At 35.6% G+C, this 20,793-nt stretch overlaps 1 protein-coding gene across 1 annotated transcript in view; it reads right to left on the reverse strand.

The window, feature by feature from the left end:
• Ccdc178 (coiled-coil domain containing 178) overlaps window positions 1-20,793 on the reverse strand; it is a 331,929-nt gene that overhangs the window by 276,374 nt on the left and 34,762 nt on the right. The window contains exon 7 of the mRNA XM_038331445.1: window positions 15,160-15,313. Coding sequence (XP_038187373.1) covers window positions 15,160-15,313 — 154 coding nt within the window. The remainder of the gene's footprint in view (window positions 1-15,159; window positions 15,314-20,793) is intronic.

Consider the following 20,793-nt stretch of genomic DNA (forward strand, 5'->3'; position numbering starts at 1 on the left):
TTCAAAAAAAGTTCTGACTATATTGGCAGCTAGTCAGTCACTTTTTTCTGTGTCCTGGAAAATATCTGGCAGTTCTCACATGAAGCTGGAATCCCAAAGGACCATCTCACCTTTATGTAAGTTCAGTAGTCATTTTTCTGTGGGTCCTGCATATGCAGTTCATACAGTATGACATCAAACAGTCAAGGCAATAGCAGTTTCTTGCCCAAGTGGCTAGAAAACTCTATAATGAACCTCTTCGATGCCCATCATCTTGAAGTAGATTGGTGCTGCCAGGATCTGATATGTCTCATTGTCATGAAAAGTCCTAAGTTCTTAAAACATTTTAAATGCCATATTTTGTTAGTCTTTGGAAGGTTTGAAGAGTATCTCTCCATCTGAAATATATCTCTGTACATCTAGAAAACCTAACATGACTATATAGGCTTGACTATTATAGATGACTATATATTAACCTGTATTTCTTAATTATACATTACATTTTTCAATTAGCTGCACAAGCACAACCTCTTAATCAAGAGCAGAGATAGATATATAACAAAATGACCTTAAATTTGTATCAATAGACCAAGAGCCATGCCAATCCAAAAGTATTCATCTCTATAGGATATCCCACTTTAAATATAAACAAACATTTATAAACAATATTTGGAAATTTGGGCATAGTTCTTTCCAAACTACTTTCTGCTGTTTATTCGGAAAAGCATTTGTAGCGTTCACTGAGATCTCTAAGTGGGTCTTGTTCCTTCAAACCATATTAGCCTGGAAGGAATCCACAGGTTCTCATCCTCTGTGGAAACAAAAGCAAAACCTCTTTTCCAAAGCAACATATCCTCAGTCCCAAATTTGAAATCAAGACACCTTTAAAATATATATGTTGGTTTAGCTTAACAGCCTGTACAATGAACTGTCTCTCTGTACTTACATCATTCATAGTCAAAAAATTCAAAGAAAAACAGTAATATACATAATCCAGACTCTCTGTATATTTCTATCTGTATGTGGCTTATTTTTCTTTGACTGTCTATACTCTGTCACTTTAAAGACTTGGTTTTATTTTTTTTAAATCATTTACTTCTTTTCATAATGTTGTATACTTTTCATCTTCTTTCTCCTAAGTCTACCCACATTCTTCAAACACACTGTGTCTCATTTAGTGATCTTTTATGTCTGAATCTGTCTTTATTATGTATCTGTAATCCTTTTCTGTCTCAGAGTGCTTTTTAAAATGCTAAGTGGCATGGCTAGGACTAAAGTTGCTTTGTCATTTGGCTTCATCCATTCTAACATAGTGCTTCCAGGATCTATTTTCTATTGTTTTGGCTTTGTTTCTTACATGGTCTCCTGGTAAAGGAACTCTTGATTCTCTTGTGCCACCACTGATTGCTGGGGTCTTAGGCACTCATCACCATGTCCAGCTATATTAGTTCAGAGTATTCTGTTGTCTTCCTACTAGAAATGAAGGCATGGAGACATAATTATTTTGTGTGTGGGTTTATATGTCCACTGCCAGTTGTCAGAGTTGACATCCTGTGGCATCAGTGACACTGAGAATGAGCTCAAATAAGGCATTCTTTAGCTCCCTGATCTAAATACATCCCCAGCAGCTGCAACCATCTGAAAACCATCAGCAACTAACTGGTCCATCTGACAAAATATCCCAAGACATATAGACACATAATTTGGGAACTTCCTGAAATATTTAAATCCCTTTGGTCTAAACAGAAGGATTTCTATTCTCCATACTATATCCTTATTGATGTCATAGGATGGAACTAGTGTTCAATTTTTTTGATGAAAGGTATTTATTAGACTTATGTGGACTTATTAGACTATTCTTGAATAACCACAATGCCTTTTTCAAGTACAGGAGTAAATTTACTAGATATCTGAATGAGACATGCTTGGTATGGCTCTCTCACTGTTTGTGTGTGTGTGTGTGTGCATGAGAGGGGGTATGTAAATTGTTTTAGCTAACTATGTGTATTTGACTATGTATATATATCATATTAAATATTTATAGAAACATAGAATATTAACATATATTCATATCATTCAAGTAAAAAATAGTTTCAAATAGATGTGAATAACAAGGAGGCCCCACCTGGAAGTGAAATCTGACTCTCTGTTAATAGATTCTGAAATGGCAATATTCTAAATGAATCATGCTTAAAATGCTCAGTCTCATTAGTCATCAGGAAAATGCAAATTTAAGACCATAATGGGATAACTCCTTCAAAAGAACCATAATTAAAAATAAATAAAAACATGACAGATGGTGTTAATTGGAAGCTGAAATTCTTATAAATGATGATAGGAGTAAAAAGATATGCAAATATTTAGGCAAACTTTCTGACATTGTCTATTAAAGCTAAACATACACATTGTTGGCCTAGCAACATGCAAGATGCATGAGTATGGTTTTAAGGCATATTTTAAATATCTGGGCCAAAGAAGCTGTCAGGATTAAATCATCATAAACTGAGTAAGGAGAAAACACTTCAGGCCATGGAAAGGCTGAGTACCTGAATGTTCGACTCCAGTGTCTTAAGGGTGAGCTGACTGAAGAGGCAGCTCAGTGTGGAAATGCACTTGCTGCCAGTCAGGATGGTCTGATTATCTGAGCCAGATTTCTGGGACCCACATGATAGAAGTAGATAAATGAGTCTTTTTTATATAAAAATCTAAATTAAAATATAATTACATCACTTTCTGTTGAATCCAGTGTTGCTCCAACACAGAAAATTATCTTCCCTAACTGGACTGGTATGGAGACACAAGGAATAATCAGACACAACTTACATGGTCATCATTGAAGGGCATCTCAGGGTCTTTTCTCCTGAAAATCTCCTGACCATCTCCCACATTTATTCTCCAACCAACTTTTATACCAACCTATAAACTGAGCGGGAAAATACATTAGGTTGTCTCCTAGGCAACCAGGTGAATGGCCTTTTGTCATGTCCGCATCTACCTGTTTGCCGAGTATGCTAGCTGTCACATAGGCCTAAATTAGCATCTCTGTAAGATATCCTCCAAATTACAAAGGAAGAAGCACCAAACCTCCTGACCATTAAGTCTTCAGCTTCAGCCAACACCTCTGCTCAGGTGATCTACATTTATAACAAAAGAAAAGAAGCAGCACATTCTGGCTATTGTTAGGCAGAGCTACATGACCACCTCAGATCAGGCCTATGGCTTTTGTGCCTGGTAGCCACACCATACAGAAATATGGGCCTACAGCTTTCTCCTTCACTCTCCTTCCTCCAGTCCCTTTCATGCCCATCCTCACATGGCCTCACTCACATTCTTGAAAGTTGTCCTTAGAGTTCCACACACATGGTGTAGCACAGACATCCCAGACCTACTAAATAAGTAAAATGTAATTTTAAAACATTAAAGAAATAAATTCAAGATACCCACTAGTCACAAATGCAGAGACTATACATAGCAATTACAAGTTCTGCTTTAGATACATAAATCTTATTACAGAAGACTACTTTAGGGTTCTTAAAGGTTTAAAATGCAGGAGATACAAATAAATCACTGGAAGGTAGAAAAAAAAACAAGTCTCCACAAAAATAGGAAAAAGGAAGCAGCTTGCTAGTTCTGAAATTCAGAAAAGAAAGGTTCCAATAGAAAGCTCTAGTTTGTTTGGCGAGGGCCTCTGTGTAAATTGGTTAAGACAGTGGCAAAGAAACGGAGGCTATGCTTAGCAATATAGAAGTTGTTGTTGACCTAAACCTGACAACACTTGAGTGAACAGATCAGGAAGAATACTGGTATGTATTTATGAACAGGATGAGTAATAATACAGCCAGACAGGGCTTATTCCAACAATTGCAGGTTCAAGTTAGGATATCCATGGACATAATCTGCTGTTTCTGTAGATACCAAGAGAAGAAACTGAATGAGCATGGCCCTAGACCCTTGACAAAATGCAACATAAAAATGTAAAGTTCAAAGACACCCAATAAGCTCAAATCAACAAATGCTGTGGGATAATGCTTTTGTACACTGTAAACATTTGTCACTCATATTGGTTTAAAAAATGCTGATTGGTCAGTAGTCAGGCAGGAAGTATAGGTGGGACAACCAAGCTGAAGTTGATGGAAGGAGAGGGGTGGAGTTGAGAAGTCCCTAGCCAGATGTGCAGGGTGCAGAAGATAATATGAATTGATAATAAAAGTACCGCCACATGGCACAGCATACATAAGGGAAATCAGTTAACTTAAAATGTAAGAGCTAGATAGTAATAATCCTGAACTATTGGCTGAGCATTTATAAGTAATATTAAGCCTCTGTGTTAGTTACTTGGGACGGGGTGGTTGGGACAGGAAAATTTTGTTTATATAAGGCAACGAAATGTTTGTCAAGAATTTCCACATAAAACATAAGTAAGCTTAAAAAAAGGATTCTAAACACAGAAAAGAATAGAATCAAGCATAGCTTCTTGGTAGTAGCCCCTTTTTAGGTGGACTCTGCTGGCGGTGAGTAGGGGTGCAGCTCCTTTATGTGATGACTTCCTGACTCAGCATTAGTGGCAAAAAATTTGCTGCTCTTTTAAGAGGCCCTGCCACCAAACACTTAAATAGAGTTTATGAGTAATGGGTGGTGCACTACTTAGTGTCAGTGTAAACTCAGAAACTTCCCAGAGTTGGGGTAATAAACATTGCTCCCAGAGCTGAAGGTAAATATATCTCCACCATGAGGCTAGACTCTAAGGGAACCAAGGAACAGTTCTGAGTCAGCCACCAATGCCACCACGTCAGTCCTAGACAACTGGCATAGCAGTTTAAAGACTCATGTGCTCAGAAAAGGCTAGAGACATGCAGTAAGAACAGATTCAGGAAAAAAACTCTAAAGAGTTTACAGTATGTTTTTACATATATGTACAGGCATGGGAGAGAGAGAAGAGAGAGCATATACAGTTATGGATTATAAATATATAGTGAAAAAATAATAACCCAAAGTACTTAAAAGGGGAGTAAAGTAACATGAAAGAAAAAAGCCACATAAAGATAGAAAATACAGAGTCTGGATACTGTATGTCATTGTTGTCTTTGAAGTTTGTGACTGCTGAGGAAGAAGCCACATCTGCTAAGGGACATTTAATTATAAATACTGCTGGGTTCAAACAACCTATATATTTTTAAAATACCTTAACTTCAAAATTTAAGTAAAAAGGTGTGTTACTTTGCATCCAGAACAGCTTCAAGGTTGCTGGCTGAGAGGATCCAGCCTCACAGAATACTCCAGTCAGGACTTGACCATAACCCTAAATTTTCACAGGGTCCTCCAAAGAATACTAGAACCCTCAATTAGCAGGAAATAGTCTAGAAAACTATGCTTACATCCTCACAAAGTATGTTATGGATATTTATTATCATTAAGGAGAGTTAGTTATAAATTGCGATTGGTAATTGTTAGGAAACAAGCTGAGTAAAGGAGATTAGATTCAGGGATCTCTTTTTGAAAAGAAAAAGAGAGGATATAGAAATGATAGGATAAAAGGGTAGATTATTGAATCTACTTTAATCCAAATAAACAACTATTAATCTTAAATATTTTATATTAGCATGGATTTTGGCATATAGATACAAATTTAATGCTAATATTATTACATTGTATGCATATTTCTACTCTTGTTTAAGGTATTATATTTATGTAGCTCATTTAAAAATATGTATAATTAAAAATACAGACGAATAATTAATCATCCATAATAGTCAAACTTATAGCTTTCTTTAGTTGTGATAAAGGATAAATTAGGTATAAAAATTATACTCACAATGAAAAGATAGATAATAGAACATTTTCTCTAATTTTGGCAAATGCAAATAGACTGGACATTATAACTGTGATTCTTATGTGATAACTATTTTTTGTTGTATATAATCTTACTATGTTGAAGTTAAAACCTTCCTTTTTAATTAGACAAAAGGGGGAAATACTGTGGAATAATCCTCTTGTACATAGTAAAGTTTTGTCACTCTAATTGGTTTAATAAAACACTGATTGGCCAGTAGTCATATAGAAAGTATAGTCGGAAGTAACCAATCTAAGGCTGATGGGAAGGAGAAGGACAGTATTAAGGAGTAACCAGCCAGATGCAGAAGGAGCATGAGATGAATGTGCCATGCTAATAAAGTTAGCACCACGTGGCAAAGCATAAATAAGAAAATGGGTTAATCTAAAATGTAAGAGCTTATTAGTAATAAGCCTGAACTATTAGTTGAGCATTTATAAGTATTATTAAGCCTCTGTGTTGGCTATTTGGGATCAGACATTAAGAACAAGAAATTTCTGTTTACAAACAAGCAGGATGAACTATTAATTCTTAAAACTCTCTGTCCATTTTTATGGAAAACTAAAGCTTGGCAAAAAAAAATTGAAGTAAGAAAAGGGCAGAACAAAGACTCCAATTATTATTACTGTGATTCAGCATCTCACTAGAGGTATTGACTGACATTATCAAGTAACAAAACAGCTGTAGGATGCGAATAGATGACAGACTAGTAAAACTTTGCATCCTGAAATCTCAAGGATGAACAATGCTGAAAACAATAGAATCAGTACCTTAGTAAAGTATGAACTAGCATAACTGAGTACTTACCTAAACATAACCAGCAAACAAAAACAATAGAATCAGTACCTTAGTAAGTATGAACTAGCATAACTGATTATTTACCTAAAAATAACCAGCAAACAAAAACAATAGAATCAGTACCTTAGTAAGTATGAACTTGCATAACTGAGTATTTACCTAAACATAACCAGCAAACAAAAACAGTAGAATCAGTACCTTAGTAAGTATGAGCTAGCATAACTGATTCTTTACCTAAACATAATCAGCAAACAAAAAAAAATCCAAGAGAAATCTAGATTACACTTTCAACATAAATAGATTTCATGAAAAACATTCAAATTCTGCATGAAAATAAAACCTTATAAAAAGCAGTCCTAATTAACACAGGAGGAGCCCTGAACCACAGGCTCTACATCAGCAATTGTGTGTGAAAATATTTGAAAAAATAATATCTGCACTGAAAATCTTGTGACAATGATTCCCTACATAGCATTATTCATAGAAAATACACATCTCATTTGGTCTTAGAAAATTTCATGAAGGGACAATTTAGTGTGTGGATATCAAGGGACAATTTAGTGTGTGGAAAGATATACTTAGGTTATGTGTGAACTCTGCACTGTTTCATATAAATAATGAAGAGATTTTGACATCTACAGGGGCTACTGAAGGGTAACTACAAATTCAGAGCTTGGTAAACTGAAGCAATCATTTCTTTACTGAAATTTTTATTCTAAGATATAGATAAATGAAAATAAAAACTAGAACCAATAAAAGAATTCTTTAGATTTAAACAAGATTCAGTTTGTAGTTTGATTGTGTTGACCATAATGTTCAAAACTTATTTTAGATTTAAAGAAACAATGCTAATACCAGCAATGTCATTTATACATTAAGGAAAAGAAGATAATACAAACCCAGCCCCCAAACTATGATTCAGATGTCAGACAATGTCTAATAGATAATGGGATAGCAATTTCACAAGATGAGTTTATGAAAGCAAATTATTTCATCAGTAGAAATGCTGCTTAAGAAGCTGTCATCTGTAAAAGGGCCAATCTGGAGTTTGCAGTGTTTTCAAAAATTTAAAAATAAGAACAAATCATGTAAGCCAAAAGAATGACTATTGTGATTCTTCATGGTTCTTCAGGCACCACATAATCATGCAAGTTTTATAATTTTTGCACAACAATATTATTTTATTGAAGTGAGTAATTTAGCTTAAACATGATTGAGATATTTATCATAGCTTTATTTATAATTTTTAAAATTAAAAACATGAATATCCCGCCTCTAAGAATGTCTCAAGTCATAAATATTGCATATTATAATGTAAAAGTATATAGAAATAAGTTTAATTTAATAAGCTTTATATAAAGAGAGGCATATCATCAATTCTTATACGGTTATATATTTTCAAATACAGTACAAGAGCTGTGTACTTTTGTAAAGGGAATGTTAGCAGGAGCTAAATCTTGACAGTAAGATAATATAACAGATTAAAATTTCCTATGCATTTTAGTGGATTCCAGACTTTGAGAAATGAATGCTATTTGTGCTATGTAAGATGTGCCTTGAAATGATTTTAGATCACAGTTGGTATAATGAATCTCATTTTATGAGTGCTCTCATGAAGAAAACAATATATGCTAATAGTAAGTGCAGCACTCTATGTTGGGTAGGCCTGACTAGAATGATCCTAAATAGGACTGCACAGAGACACACTGAATATGATGCATACAGAAAATTTTGCAAAGAATTTTATGCACAGTATAGCAAGAAATAGTACTAGAGTTTCCAGAGCAGGAAAATCCTGTCTGTATATGCCTATATGTGTAAATATACAAACATATATACATATAACATATATACAACTAAGTATGAACAGTCAGAATTTAAATAGGAATGTATAAAATGAGAAACAGGGTAAGTCTAAAACTGTGAAGGAAATTAAAACTATGAAACATTTCTTCGTTTATTAGTGATCTGAAAATTACAAAAAACAATAAACTAAAAGCAATTTTAAATTTATTTAAAAATTTTAAACTCTAAATAATATGAAATATATATATATATTTAATTAGACATGGAAAATTTTCATAATGGAGACTTAATATATTACTGCAAGATGCAAATGCATCTGAAAATTTATTTCCTAATCTGTTAAAAATTTCAAAATATTTTTAGTTATGTTTTACAACAAATAATATTTATAAAACTACCATTCAAACAGTAAAAAAGAACCTAGGAAATGCAGTTGCATTTTTACTTGGAGGATTTACCATATTCTCATAGAAAAGTTATTTAAATGTTTATCAATTATCTGGGTAGAAGAAAAAAACAGAAGGCATCAAAGTTCATCTTCTAAAGCTACCATAGTCCCAATAAGAAAATCTATCAAATATGACACAAATTAAGAACAGTGAAGTACAATTCACTTATGAATATGGATGTGAAATCTTAAGTGAAATACTTGCAAGGCAAATAGCAATAAATTAGAAGAACAATAAACCATAACCAGGCAGAGTTTGTCCGAGGAATTTAAAACAGCTTAATATTAATATGGTTTTCAATTGGTCCACTGGCATACTCTGTAATATCACCTTCACAGATGCCCAGAAAACATTTTCTATAGTCAATTCATTCATTGCCATTTAAACAGCTTTGGTTTAAACAGTCTACAGTTTTAAAATAAACTTAAGTGTGATATTGAGCACATATTTGGAGTTGACATTTGGGTAACATCAAGTACAGATAACGAAAGGCAATTTATAAATGCCACTAATATTTTACTTGTTTGGGCACACACATGAAATGCTGGAAACCCTACAATGAAAATTAACAACATAAACTTTTCTCTTTCATGATGATTTCTCTGCACACTGTGGCTGCTGTATGAAACTACAGTGTTGTTATCATCCAGCTATAAAGTTGCTCTTTACCATACCAAATAATAGCTTTGTGTTTACCAAAAAATCACCACATCTACCTAGATAGGCTTCCCAATTAATACACTAATAGTTATAATTATTGTCTCCTTTATGATTTTGTAAGTAAATAGCTTTATTTAAAAATTTTTGAGATAAAATATGAAATAAAGAGGAATATGTGAGTAGGAAATTCACAGTGTTCAGATTCATGTATGACATAACAGACCATATATAAATATACTGACTAATAACTTACAAAACCAACTGTTTACTATTAAGAACAATATATGAAAATATTGAATATATGGCGTATGCACCAAACAAGTTCATTTCTTTATCTGCATTGAATGATAAAAATAATGCTGTATGCCAACATCATTGTTCAATAAAACTACTTTTTAAATTTTTTTTATTTTATTTATTTTTTAAAAAAATTTTATTGAATTTTATTGATTTCTACATTTTTCTCTGCTCCACTTCCTGGTGTCCCCCTGCCTTCAACCCTCTCCCAAGATCCCCATGCTCTTGTCTTTTTACTTCCCATATAGATTAGATCCATGTGTGTCTCTTTTAGGGTCCTCATTGTTGTCTAGGTTCTCTGGGGTTTTCATTTGTGGGCTGGTTTTCTGTGCTTTATGTTTAAAAACCACCTATGAGTAAGTGCATGTGATAATTGTCTTTCTGGGTCTGTGTTATCTCACTCAAAATGATGTTTTCTAGCTCTATCCATTTGCCTACAAAATTCAAGATGTTATTTTTTTTTCTGCTGTGTAGTACTCCATTGTGTAAATGAACCACATTTTCCTTATCCATTCTTTGGTCAAGGGGCATTTTGGTTGTTTCCAGGTTCTGGCGATGACAAACAATGCTGCTATGAATGTAGTTGATCACATGTCCTGTGGCACGATTGAGCATCCTTTAGATATCTACCCAAAAGTGGTATTGCTGAGTCTTGAGGAAGGTTGTCTGAGAAATCACCACACTGACATGTAAAGAGGCTGTACCAGCTTGCATTCTGACCAGCCATGGAGGAATGTTCCCTTTACCCCAGAACCTCTCCAACATAAGTTGTAATCAGTGTTTTTGATGTTTGTCATTCTTACAGGTGTAAGATGGAATCTCAGAGTTGTTTGATTTGCATTTCTCTGATGACTAAGGATGTTGAACATTTCCTTAAGTGTCTTTCAGCCATTTTGGATTCCTCTTTTGTGAGTTCTCTGTTTAGGTCTGTATCTGTACTCCAGTTTTTAAATTGGGTTATTTGTTCTTTTGGTGACTAATTTCTTGAGTTCTTTGTGTATTTTGGAGATCAGACCTCTGTCTGATGTGAGGTTAGTGAAGGTCTTTTCCTATTCTGTAGGCTGCCTTTTTGTCTTGTTGACCATGTCCTTTGCTTTCTGGAAGGTTTTCAATTTCAGGAGGTCCCATTTATTAATTGTTTCTCTCTATGTGCTGCCAGGGTTGTATTTAGGAAGTGGTTCCCTGTGCCCATGCATTCAAGTGTACTTCCCACTTTCTCTTCTATAAGGTTCAGTATGGCTGTCTTTATGTTGAAGTCTTTGATTCATTTGGACTTGGGTTTTGTGCATGATGATAGATATGGGTCAATTTTCATTCTTCTACATGTTGATATTCATTTATGCCAGCACCATTTGTTAAATATGCTTTCTTTTGTCCATTTGATATTTTTTGCTTCATTGTAAAAAATCATGTGTTCAAAAGTGTGTGGATTAGTATCTGGTTCTTCGATTTGGTTCCATTGTTCCTCCTGTTTGTTTTTATGCCAATACCAGGCTGTTTTCAGTACTGTAGCTCTGTAGTAGAGTTTGAAGTCAGGGATTGTGATGCCTCCAGAAGTTCCTTTATTGTACAGAATTGTTTTGGCTATCCTGGGTTTTTTTCTTTTCAATATGAAGTTGAGTACAGTTCTTTCGAGGTCTGTGAAGAATTTTTCTGGGATTATCATGGCCATTGCATTGAATCTGTAGATTGCTTTTGGTAATATTGCCAGTTTTACTATGTTAATTCTACCTACCCAAGAGCATGGGAGATCTATCCACTTTCAGGTGTCTTCTTCAATTTCTTTCTTCAAAGATTTAAAGTTCTTGTCATACAATTCTTCCACTTGTTTGGTTAGAGTTACTCCAAGATATTCTATGCTATTTGTGGCTATTGTGAAGGGTGTTGTTTCTCTGATTTCTTTCCCAGCCCTTTTATCATCTGTGTACAGGAGGGTTACTGATTTTATTGAGTTAATCTTGTATCCTGCTACATTACTGAAAGTGTTTATGAATTGTGCATGTTCCTTGGTAGAATTTTGGGGGTCACTTATGTAAACTATCATATCAGCAAATAGTGAAAGCTTGACTTCTTTTCTGATTTGTACCCCCTTGATCTCTGTTTGTTTTCTTATTGCTTTAGCTAGGACCTCAACAGCTATATTGAATATATATGGAGAGAATGGGCAACCTTGTCTTGTTCCTGATTTCAGTGGGATTGCTGGGAGTTTCTCTCCATTTAGTTTATGTTGGCTGTTGGCTTGGTGTATATTGCCTTTATTCTGTTTAGGTATGTTCTTTGTATCCCTGCTCTCTCCAAGACCTTTATCATGAAGGGATGTTGTATTTTGTCAAAAGCTTTTTGGCATCTAATGAGATGATCATGTGGTTTTATTTTTTATTTTGTAAAAAAACAAAACTTTTAAGTCACATTAATTGTATTAATAAAAAATAGATTAAATTGTAGAGGGCAGCAATTATGTCACAAAACCCTAAGTTTCTAATAAGGAAATTATTTCCTAAAGTATTTCTGGACTATGGGACAAAGTGGCTTTAAGGCTAGAAGGAATGTGGCCTTCCAAGCCTTTGTCTCATCCATGACAAATTGGCATTTAGTGTCTACCAGGGAAGGGGTGTCACTTTCTTTTGTGCTGTAGTCACTGATTAAATTTCCCTTGTTTATGCAAGCAACCAAACTTAAACTCAGTGGCTCCTATAGAATGGGTATGAGGTTAGGAGGGAACTTGTCAGGAAAAGGTTCATTAGGATCATGAAAAGGGTAAGAGAGGACAAAGGGGGACAAAGCCATCTAGATCACTCCATCAAAGCATCTTTACAGCAGGTATAGATCACTGCAGACATATGCAATTGACGGTTGCTCTCGGAATTACTAAAATGTGCAGCACAACCTCAGGGCTCAGGGAGTATCTCAGAGGACTAGGATAGAGAATTTGCACCAAGATAGTGTCTTGTGTGTAGAACAGTGAAGCTGCTCTCATGAAATGTCAAAAATATAATCACCTAAACAGAGCCATCATAATAATGCCAGTTGCCATATTAATATGATAGGGGAAATCTCATAGCTACTATCCTTAGATGAAGACCTACATGCTACTAAGAAAGGCAGAACCAATATCCCTGGATGAGCCTCTTGCAGATTGTCCAATCCTTAGCAGCTAGCACTGGCAAATACACGCAGCAGCAACATTAATTTATATAATAGCTAGCTTTGTTCATTTATAATTGCATGCACATATATAATTATAATAATACTTAAGGAAGAAACCATGAACCTAATACAGAGTTGAGGAAGCTGAGAGAGGGAATAATAGAAAAGATGTAAATATAGTACCCAAATATGAAATATCCAAGGACTATAACTGGGTTATATACATGTATGAAACTATTGCAAAATATGTGATAACATAAAACAAGGAAAAGGAACTCAAAGAAAGCCTCCTTTTCACATTTAAAGTAATTTGATTAGGACACGAGTCTTCAAAAGCTATCACTAAAGCTATTATTACAGAGAAGACATGGAGAAATGTGTTTGCATAGAGTTAAGGATTAAGGATGGCACAGAATGGAGAAGAGTCTAGGTCAAAAAGGGAAAAAACTCTAAATTGGGAGAAAAATGTGCCTTGAAATCTGAAAATAAATTCTCTGTGAATCCATATGTGCAATTAAGCAGCACAAATCCTATTTTTCTCTTGTACTGAAGGTTTCTGTTGCACACCAAAAACAAGGCTTGATGATAATGCACACCACTGCTTTTAACTGAATACTTGATTGTGCAGCTGAAAATGTAGCTTATAATGAGAGAAATGCTGAAAAATTAATATATTTAACTTTCATCATGCTCTCATCTTCCCTGGAATGTGTACTAGTCCAAACCATTTCTATAATTGAAAACTATTAGGAACCTTTTTAATGCTTTCATGATTCCCTGACATGAACAAATTTGTGTTATTGCAACAAATTAAGGAGGTACAGGGTTGCCAGTTTAAAAATGATGTATGAAATATAAGATTACAGGCTTAGCAAATAATTTTACCTTCTATGAAAATATTTCATTAATGGGGAACATTTCACAGATGACTAATTGAACTATCAGCAGAGAAACTTCTTTTTAAATATTGTAGTTATTTGAATAATAATAAGTAATCTTTGGACTCCTATATGTCCCTAATGCTTATACTTTTATCTTTCAATGAATTACACATTTTGAGAAGTTACATCCACACTGTCTTAGTCAGAATTTCTGCTTCTTTGATAAGACACCATGAGCAAAGCCAACTTGGTGAGGAAAGAGCTTATGTCATCTTCGACCTTTCATATTCCATTCCTGAGGGAAGTCAGGGCAATAACTCAAGGCAAGAAATTAAGCAAAGGCCATGGAGGAATGCTGCTTATTGGAATTCTCTTCATGGCTTGCTTAGCCTGTTTTTCTATCATAGCCAGGACCACCAGTTCATGGGTGGTACAGTCCACCATAAGCTAGGGTCTCACACATCAATCATCAATTTAAAAACTCACCCTAGACTTGCCAACAGGTCAGTCTGATAGAAGTCTTTTTCAATTGAGGGCCCTTCTTCCAAAGCAGTGCCAGCTTTTGTCAAGTAGATAAAAAAAAAAATAGCCCACACAACTGGTCCCTTGCACTCCGACATGCAGACACTCCACTAGACAACTAGAACATTTTCACTTGCTTCTAAGATGTCATGACAATACCAGTATTTCAGTATAAAACATAAATAACTTCAAAAGTCCCACAGTCTTTAAAACTTCTGTCTCTTTAAAACACCCAATCTTTTTTCCAAATCTATAATTAGGAACAAAACCATAGCATTTGCAGAAAAATTAATGGAACTGATGATGATTATGTTAAGAAAATCAAATCAACCAAGTAAATTCAAATATCATGTACCCAGTAATGTGTAGAATCTAGATGTCATATGTATATATATCAAAGTCTTATATGCATGCACACACTTACATATATGTGCATATAAATACATGTATAGACATGTGCACTTATATAAATCAGAAGGAATACTATTATGAAAAGGACCAATGGGAAAGAAAGCAGGGCAGGAGAGTGTATTGAAAGGTGTTTGTTGCCAATGCACATGACATACTTGCATTAAGAAACACATAATTATATATAACAATTATTAACTAATAAAAAATTTAATTAAAGATGAAATAAGGATTCTGTCTAGATGCCAAATCTGTTTTGCTATTTAACAATAGAAAACTAATACAGGCAGGAAACTGACTGGTATTCAATCACTGACAAAGAAAAATGTACTATTTCTAGCTTAAAACCATTTTCTAAATTTTCAAAGTATGAACAACTCACTGTTTTCAGTAAATATGATACTTCATTTGTTGTGCTCTGTGTTTCTCTCAGCATCCCAGTCACTGTTTCCTCATCCTCTTCAATGTGGATATTCACAGACTCAATGGAGGTTGAGTAGTGGGCCTGCAGGTTGCTAAGCTTACCTAGCTCTTTCCTAAGGTAAAAGCAAAGATGATTTTATCCACGTTGAAAAGAAAATTAGTCCCAACCTTATTAGGAATCAATGGAATTTATTCTAAAAATTCTCCCATTCCATGGCAGTTGCAAATTCCTAAAAGATTTTGGATATTAAGCAAAGGAGAGTAAGAACAAAGACAAACAAGTGTTTGTGCTTCCAAATGGAAAGAATAGAGAGAAAAGTTATGTATATATTAATTGACTCTTTGGGGGGAATTGTTTTAGATTGTCATGTAAGAAAAGTTGGATAATAAAATGATGAAAAGTCACTGGGCATTAAAATATAACCATCTTCACATCTGCTAAGCTGGAACAGGCAGGAGAGTAAAATAGAGAGTCACTCACATTCTCTCTATTGTCAAGTACTATTATATGAGTATATTGATCAAAAAAAGGGTGGTATTGGAAGTGTCACACATGTAGAGCAATGGAAGAGGACCCAGTATGTACAAGTATAGTCATGGAAATAAGACTTGGTGTTTCTTGACCGTGTTTCACAAAACATATGACAACCAAAGTAGTATGACCTAGATGCTCAAGGAGGACCAAATGAAGAAGAAAGAAAAATAACTAATCTGACTAAATCCCATGCACCATTCACTTAATGCATCTAAATGTAAAACTACATACAATATTTTAGAAGAAAACACTGTGAATTAAGAATCAGGACAAGAGGTTTTCGATGACACTACACCTGTAAAAAAGGCATTGGCAAATTAAATCTCAACAACCCTTAAAACTTGTTTATCACAAAATATTTCATATGGGATCAAAAGACAAACCTTCCATAAACCATAGATCTTTGCAATTTTCAAATCTAATTAAAAATTGAACTTGTATTCTCTATTAAGAAAGAATTATCTACACCAGTTAGGAAAAACCCTTGACCAGATACTTCATAAAACATTCAGTTACATAAAAGCAGAAAGCATGCAAAAGAAGTGTGAACTAAAACTTCAACGCTACAAACATGCTAGAGGAACTGAACTTTTTTTCTTTTTCTTTTAAAAAGTGATCTAAGGTGGTGTTCCAGACCAGGGACACCACCATAGCCATGCTGATGCCAAGGGTCATGTAGATACCTATGATCCGTGTTGATGTTGGAGGTCATTGTTGGTGTCTATGGTCTGGGCTCCCATTGGAGGCCATGTAGGGGTCCTTGGTTTATGCTACTGCTGGAGGCCATGTTGGTGTGCATGATCTGGGCTGTCTCGGGAGACCATGTTGATATCTGTGGTTTGTGCCACTGCTAAAGATCATATTAGGCCCATGGTGCGTGCTGTCTCTGGGGACCATGTTGAAGCCTATGTTCCTTGCTGCCACCAGAGTCTGTGGATGTCCATGTTGCTGCCTGAAACCATGTGGAAATCCATGGTCCACTCTGTTGCTGGCTGTTATGAGCAAGGAAGCTTCTTTTGCAGTGGTGTGTATATGACTGTAGATTTGTAATTGAGATGAGAAACATTGAAGGCTTCTGTGACAACCTTGCCACCCCACCTACCCCACCCCCCAAAGAAAAGAAACAGTGCAGAGAGAAAGCCATTGAAGAGAGTCCTAAAAAGTTGTGATAAAGATGCAATGTGTAGTTCTTCACAGCTGATGAAGGTATGTGTGTATGTGTGTGGTGGGGGACTCAATTATCATTAAGGGTCTGGCTGCTGGAATTTGATCATTTCAATGAGTATATGTGTATCAATAATTGGACTTCCTGTATTCTTTTCTTTGGGGGAGAGGGTACAAAGGTGGAAGGGTAAACTAGGGAGGAATGCGGAGGGAGCATGATTGGTGTACCCTGTATGAAGTATACAAATAAGTTTTAAAAAAATTATGTTGGCAATCTTGTCTTGCCGGACAAAAAATGGGAACATAGGGGTGGGGTGGGATGGGGGGGAGGGGGGATGGGGCAAGAAAAGTGTGAAGTGGAGGATGGGAAGAGCTTGGGGGAATAGGATGGTTGGGATATAGGAAGGGTGGATATGGGAACAAGGAATTATATATCTTACTTAAGGGAGCCATTCTAGGGTTGGCAGAGGCTTGACTCTAGAGGGGTTCCCAGGTGTCCAGGAAGACGCCCCCAGCTAGGTCCTTGGGCAGCTGAGGAGAGGGTGCCAGAAATGGCCAGATCCTATTGCCATACTCATGAATATCTTGCATATCACCATAGAACCTTCACCTGGCATTGGATGGAGAAAATGACAGAGCCCCACATAGGAGCACCGGACTGAGCTCCCAAGGTCCCGATGAGGAGCAAAAGGAGGGAGATCATGAGCAAGGAAGTCAGGACCGTGAGGAGTGCGTTTACCCATTGAGACGGTGGGACAGATCTAACGGGAGACCACCAAGTCCAGTTGGAATGGAACTGATGGAACAGGGGACCAAACCGGGCTCTCTGAATGTGGCTGACGGTGGAGGAGGACTGAGAAACCAAGGACAACGGCAATGAATGTGAACTCTACAGCATGGACGGGCTCACTGTGAGCCTTGTAAGTTTGGTTGCTCACCTTCCTGGACTTAAGGGGAGCTGGGAGTACCTTGGACTTAACATAGTGAAGGGAACCCTGATGGTTCTTTGTCTTGGAGAGGGGTGGAGTGGGGGTATGGGTGGAAGGGAGGGGAGGGAAGGGGGAGAAGGAGGGGAGGAGATGGAAATTTTTAATAAAAAAATGAGAAAAAAAACTTAACCCCCCCCCAAAAAATATTATGTTGGGGGAAAAAAGTAATCTTTTCTTACTAGACATCAAATGGTCTTTCCATCCACACCCTAGACCAGTTTCTGGTTTCTATTAAAACTAAAGACATACTTAGCATACAGTCTGGCAATCATATTCAGAGGCAGGCATTCTAGAAAAATTAAAACTTAACACTCACACCTTGCACATTAATTCCTTACAGTAGTTTTGATCAGACTCACAAGAAACTAGAAACTAACCAAATTACCCCCCCCCCCCAAGTGTGGTTGGGTAAACACACCCAGCACATTCACACCATGAGATGACATTAAGTCATAAATCAAGGCCTTTTTGATACAACTGCCAAACTGGATTAATCTCAATGGCACTATATGTAATTAAAAAAAAAGAAAACAAGAATCCAAACGTTGATTGTTCCAAGATATATTTATGTTACATGTCCAAATGATGAAGCTCTGAAGATGAAGAGCAGAGAGAGAGCAAAGGGAACAAACCTCAGGCAGCATAGGAGATGAAACAGATCTGTATTTGGATTGGTGCAGTAGTTAGTGAATTTACACACAAGAGAAGGTTACATAGAACTACACACACAATCCCCCCACATGCTTCTGAGTCCATGTAAAAACACAGTGAAAACTGGACAGGGCCTCCTTCCTAGTCTGATATTATAGTAGCTCTAGTCTCTAAAATCCTCCCATTAGAAGAAGCCTACAGAAGGGAATTAAGAACTCCATAGAGTTCTGTGAAAGGAAAATAAAGAAAGCAAACATTTTGGGGAAATCACTGTACAACTTAGCATGAGCAAAACAGAGAACATGACTATATCACATTAATTAAGGAATATTATTGTTGGTGTGTCACTGAACAGCCTTCGACTCCTCAATACACACAGAAGTCCAGGCACAGGGGACAATGTTGATGAAAGACTTGAAAGATAGAAAAATAGTATAAATTTTATATAAATTACATCACCAAAAGATCAGCATTTGATAAATAAAGAATAACCAGGAAAACAACAGGCAGCAAAAATCAACTAGACGATACTGACTTTCATTTTACTTAGCTAGTTGGGAAGGTAGTTTATAGCTAGAGTGTTATAAAATGAAATAGATAAAGCCTCCAAAAGGGAGCCTGGGAAGATGGCTCAGTGGTTATGATAGCTCACTGCATTTCTAGAGGACAGGAGTTCAGCTCCCAAAGCCCAAGCAGGGTAATCCACAGTTGCCTATATCTAGAACTCCAGGATGCATTACCCGCTTTGGCCTTCTTGGGCACTTGAACACTGGGAGCACATATTCACATATAGACCTATACATAAAAAATAAATCATTAAGGTCTCAAGTACATAGGTGACCTTTAAAAAGACAGTGGAAAAGTCACATCACTAACACTCTAAGGAAAATTAAAATTCAAAGACTGTACAACATTTTATTTATTTAGGTTATTTTATAAATTTTATTTTATGTATATGAGAATTTTTCTGCATTCATGTCTTATATCACCTGCATACCTGGTTCCCAAGTAAGTCAGAAAATGGCACCAGATTCACCAGGACTAAAGTTACAAACAGTTGTGAGCCACCATGTGGGTGATGGGAATTGAGCCCTGGTCCTTGGGTATAGATAGCTGTCAGTGCTCTTAACCTCTGAGCCACCTCTCCAGCCCCTGTTTGTCTTATTTGTATTAAAATCATTTTTCTTTCAAAATTAACCTCAGTTTGTTAAGAGAACCTCACTAAATCTGTTATTCTAAGAGATCTATCGGCCGAGGAGGACTCATGATGAAAAGCCCAAGATTAAAAGGGGAAGAAGTAGTTGTCCTGATGGTAAGTTTAATTTTTAAAAAATACTCTTCTTTAAAAAATAATAAAAGTGTTTTTATAGGTTATGAAATAAAACATTCTATAATCAACAACTGTTTGATTTAGTGGCAATGGATAAATAAAGCAAACTTTTAATTATATTTTATTAAGCAATATATTGAGAGTATTCAATATGTTTTGAATCCAAACAATGTAAGTTGGAATTTGTCAAATAATAAAACAGAATTACAGTCACACAGAGAGAATAAAGGAGAATGAAATGATAATAAGTAGCAACATGAACAAAGGTTCAATAAGAAAATGGGTCACATAGTTTATATTCAAGGGGTGTATTAAAGATTTGTGGGTGTTTTCAGTGGTTTGGCTTTAAAATCATGCTTACTATAATAGAGAAAATAGTTCTGTCACTGTGAAGTTTACTAGGTGACTCCAAAGCATAGATACTCCAACACATTGGAACTTGAAAATATTTTCTAAAAATTAATAAAAATAAAAGCTAATAAGATTACATTTAAGAAGAAGTTTAAGGAAAAATAATTACAGCAATCAGAAAAAGTTGATTCGTAGTGATAAAAGGCCAATCATATCTTAGGACATCATGGACACTTTACACTTGCATGCATCTGAGAGCATACCCTCAAAGGCATGGCTAAATCTATAAGGAGTACGAAAATATGTCATTTTTGGTGGGTAAGTATTGTATTGTATTATATTGTATTGTATTGTATTGTATTGTATTGTATGTGTATTCATGCATGTACATATATGTGTGGATGCATATGGCTATGTGGAGGCCAGAGCAGGACATCTTGTCTGCCTTGTTGCCTCGAGACAGAATCTCATTAAACAGGAAGTTGTCTTGGTTTTGTCTTGGTTGTCTGCCTTCTCAATGTTAGGGTTACAGACGTGAACAATCAATCACTTCCTTCTTTTTTAAAGATTTTG

Source organism: Arvicola amphibius, chromosome 5, assembly GCF_903992535.2.
Source record: "Arvicola amphibius chromosome 5, mArvAmp1.2, whole genome shotgun sequence".
In the NCBI taxonomy this organism is placed as follows: domain Eukaryota; kingdom Metazoa; phylum Chordata; class Mammalia; order Rodentia; family Cricetidae; genus Arvicola; species Arvicola amphibius.